Source organism: Octodon degus, unplaced genomic scaffold (assembly GCF_000260255.1).
Source record: "Octodon degus isolate 3935 unplaced genomic scaffold, OctDeg1.0 scaffold00268, whole genome shotgun sequence".
Classification (NCBI taxonomy): Eukaryota; Metazoa; Chordata; class Mammalia; order Rodentia; family Octodontidae; genus Octodon; species Octodon degus.
Window position 1 is genome coordinate 268894 of NW_004524844.1, and position 4166 is coordinate 273059.

General features: G+C 50.5%; 1 protein-coding gene across 1 annotated transcript in view; it reads left to right on the top strand.

Annotated features, from left to right (window-relative positions):
* The first annotated feature begins 2952 nt into the window (after nt 1–2952).
* The window catches only part of LOC111814094 (extensin-3-like), a 2922-nt gene continuing 1708 nt past the window's right edge, over nt 2953–4166 (top strand). Inside the window, exon 1 of the mRNA XM_023706677.1 lies at nt 2953–4166. This exon is cut by the window's right edge and continues 1 nt beyond it. Coding sequence (XP_023562445.1) covers nt 3140–4166 — 1027 coding nt within the window. The 5' untranslated portion in view covers nt 2953–3139.

Consider the following 4166-nt stretch of genomic DNA (forward strand, 5'->3'; position numbering starts at 1 on the left):
AGGGACCGCGGTTCGATCCCCCAGCACCACATGCTAGCCAGCCCTGCCCCCTGGTGGGCTGAGCTGGCCACACACACACACACACACACACACACACACACATAAATAAAAAATACCCATGGACAAAGATCAGCAGCAGCTACCCACTTTTGGGAGCCCTGCTGTCCCTCAGGAACTTTCTCTCAATAAACCTTTCCTATTCTCAACCTCCTTTGTCTTCGAACCCATTCTTCAGTATTGGGACACAATATTGGCACATCCATGGGGCCAGGGAGATGGCTCAGTGGAATAAGCAGTTCCCTGGCAAGCACAAAGGCCTGAGTTCAATCCCCAGTTCCGCCAAAAAAAAAAAAAAAAAAAAAAAAATAGAATACAATCTTGGCACATCCAGCATGTGACAGTTTGGGAGTTACCTCCCCATGACAAGCCCACAATTCTGTCTCTTGACAAAGGCTTGGTCACTGCTACTTATGTGCCGACACTTTTACTTATGTGTTACCGTTACATCCGCCTGGAAGAAACAAAATGCACCATAACGAGATAGTGAGAGACTCAACATTTTCAAGCTTACCAGTTGTTGAGTTTCAAGTGGCACAAGAGGAAGCGTTTTGGGACTGGATGCCGGTAAGTCACTGCGTGGCCCATCGCCGGCCCTCCAGATGTCAGTTTACATGAAGACCTCATACTCTGAATGACTATCTGACCTCCTGGCTTGTTGACTCTGCCACCTTCCTGAGCACCTCTACCACGTTCACTCTTACCAGGATGGAAGCCTGTTTAATTCTCTAAGCTCAAAGCCTGAGACGATCTCCAGTGGCCTTGCAGGACTGACCGCCCCTTGGTAATCGCTAACCGCAGATTAATTTCGGTGGTTTAGCCCCAGGAGAGTTGCCAAGGAACTATGGGTCTCTGTGAGTCTTCCCAGTGGGCTAAGTCAGTTTAAATTTACTTGTAGATGAAATAATTCATGACTTATGATATTGGATGAGAATTTTAGGACACAAGAAGGTCTTTTCAACTCTAGTAGAAAAAGCATGCCAAAAAAAAAAAAAAAGTAGACATGACCGTATTTGTTTGCACTGCCAAGAAAAGCTAGAAGTTAAACTATTCTGCTTTGTTCTCCACAGCAAGAGAAACAGAGCCAAAGACTGCACTTGAGGGCTGGCTTCAGAGGGACTTCTGTAATGAACATCGAGGTGGGATAAATCATCTAAATGCAGTGAGAACCAACTTCAATTCCAGTGAAGCTGTTGGAACTTCAGAAAACAAACTATGCTGACATTTCACCTCACCCAGTCACAAGGGCTATGATCAGGAACATAAAACGCAAGCTGCGTATGGTGGGACAGCCTATAATTCCATACTCTGGGAAGCTGAGGCAGAAGGAGTGTCAGTTTGAGGCCTGCCTGTGCAAAACCAGCAACTTAGTGAGACTTTTATATCAAAAGAAAAAAGAAGAGCAAGCAGGCACTAGGGCCCGGGGTTTGATCCCCGGGCATGCTGTGCTGGCCCTGCCCCTGGGGCACACTGAGATGGCAATTGAGACTGGGCGTGGTAATCCCAGCTCTTGGGAGGCTGTAAACAGGTGGATCACTATGAGTCCGATCTAGTAGTGAGTCCCTGAATACCCTGAAGACCCTTCCCTAAAATATAAAAGAAAGAAAAAAAGACAAGGATCATGAGTTTTCCCTAATATGTGTAATCTGATTTTAATAAAAAGACAGAGGGGCTGGGGAGATGGCTCAGTGGAATAAGCGCTTCCCTGGCAAGCACAAGGGTCTGAGTTTAATCCCCGGCTTCGCAAAAAAATTTAATAAAAAGACAGAATGAAGGTACAAGGGAGACTACTTTTACACCACTATTAGATAAGAGAATGGGGAGGAATGGTGGGGCGAGGGGAGTGTAAGGAAAGGTTGGGGGGATGTGATCGAAATATGTTATACACATGTATATAATAAATACCACATTGAATCCCAGAATTTTGTAAAACAGGCAGTAATAAAAAGATTTTTAAATAATGTCAATATTCATATAAATTAAAGTTGTATAAAAGTTTGTGGAGTTGCTTGGCGTTTTTGTTGTTTTGTTTTGGTTTGGTTTTTTGCCCTCTGAGACAGCATCTTGCTACATAGAGTTCAGGCTGGCCTTGAACTCACTATGTAGCCCCTGGCTGGCCGTAGACTCATGCCTACCCTCCCGCCTCAGCCTCCTGAGGGCTAGGGCTCCAAGCGTGTGCCACCGTGCGCGGGCTTGGAGTTGGTTTCTTGCAAAAGGGAAGCTCAAGGGCATAGCACCCGCCCCTCCCCCACAGAGGAGCCAGCACGCACAGCTGGGGACGGGTACCTTGCACATCTTTGTCCATCACTTCTCAAACCCTGGCTGGGGCTTCCTCCTCTTCCCAGCTGGAGTTGACGATCTTGGGGAGCAAGGAGCGGTCCAGTCTTCTCTGAGACCCCAGGGAAGGTGAATGGGGACAGAGATGGAGGAGGAAGAAAGGAAATGAGGAGAGACATGGAACTAGAGAAGGGAATAAAAGGATGAAAGTGATTCAGAAGAGGCCCTAGAAGGGGTAGGAAAAGCAGCAGGTAGGAAGAGCGAATCATAAGGTCAGATCTCAGCCTCTCTAGAAATGGTTAGAATTCATCTCAGATATGTATTAACCCATCCGTGACTTGGCCTACCTAGCCCTCCTCACAGCCTGGTCTCTCTGGCCCTGCTACCTCCACCCTCACCCTATTCTGGGCCTGCCCTGGCCTGTCACAGCAAAATCCTCCTTGACCCACTCTTGACTCTGCCCAGATCCCACTCTGCCCCAGTCCTAACTGCCACATAACTCACAAAGGGTAGGACAGAGTCTGAGGTCATGGCCAAACTCCCAACCTCCTAGAACCCCTCCAACTGTCATAGAACCTCCTCCTGGCCCCAGCTGCAGGTCAGGTTGAATCCCTGAGCTCTGCCCTTGAACAGCAAGAGAGACCAGGAAACACAAAGAGACAGAAAACAATGCCAAAGAACCAAGGTTAAGCCCTGGAGAGAAACCACACATCTTCCAGGTGGTCATGGGGGTGCCCACAAGGAGAGACTGAGGCTGCGAGCAGACTGAGTGCAGCCCGGTCCTGGCCCTACCCTGCACCTCCACATGTCTGAGAAGGCTCAAGCTGACCCCCAGGGGACTCAGCCATTGGATCCCAACAACACCGAAGACGAGCGTCATAGCTTTCTGCCCTTTATCTATGGCCCTCAAGTCAGTACCAACATCCAGGACCACTATGGGAGTGCCCCAAGGTTTCTGACGGCCCCCAGTAATCGCCGGATCAGTATCCAGACCCTTCCGTCAGCCGTCACCACTCGCCCCATCCGTAACCAAGAGCTTCTAACGCCTGGCCACAGCCGCCAGTCCAGTATTCAAGAATCTCCACCAACTGTCCACAGTCATCGGGTCAGTAGCCAGGAACCTGCTCAACCTGCTACCTATGGTCACCGGGTCAGTATCCAAGAGCCTGCACCTATTACCCATGGTCACCGGGTCAGTATCCAAGAGCCTGCACCTATTATACACAGTCACAGGGTCAGTATCCAAGGGTCACTACCCACTACTCATGGTCACCGGGTCAGCATCCAAGAGCCGCTACCTGCTGCCCACAGTAGCCAGGCCAGTATCAAAGAGCCCTCACCTACTGCCCACAGTAGCCAGGTCAGCATCGAAGAGCTGCCACCTGCTACCCGCACTCGCCGGGTCAGTATCCAAGAGCCACCACCTGCTACCCGTACTCGCCGGGTCAGTATCCAAGAGCCTCCACCTGCTGCTACCTTTGGGCGCCGGCTCAGTGTCCAAGGGCCTCCACCAGCTGCCCACGGTCGCCGGCTCAGTGTCCAAGCGCTCCCACCAGTTGTCCCCACTCGCAATCTCAGTATCCAAGAATCTCCACCAACTGTCCACAGTCGCCATCCCAGTATCCAAGAATCTCCACCAACTGTCCACAGTCGCCATCCCAGTATCCAAGAATCTCCAACTGGTCCCACTCACCGGCTCAGTATCCAAGAATCTCCACCAGCTGTCCACACTCGCCAACCCAGTATCCCAGAGACTCCACCACCTGTCCACGCTCGCCATCCCAGTATCCGAGGATCTCCACCACCTGTCCACGCTCGCCATCCCAGTATCC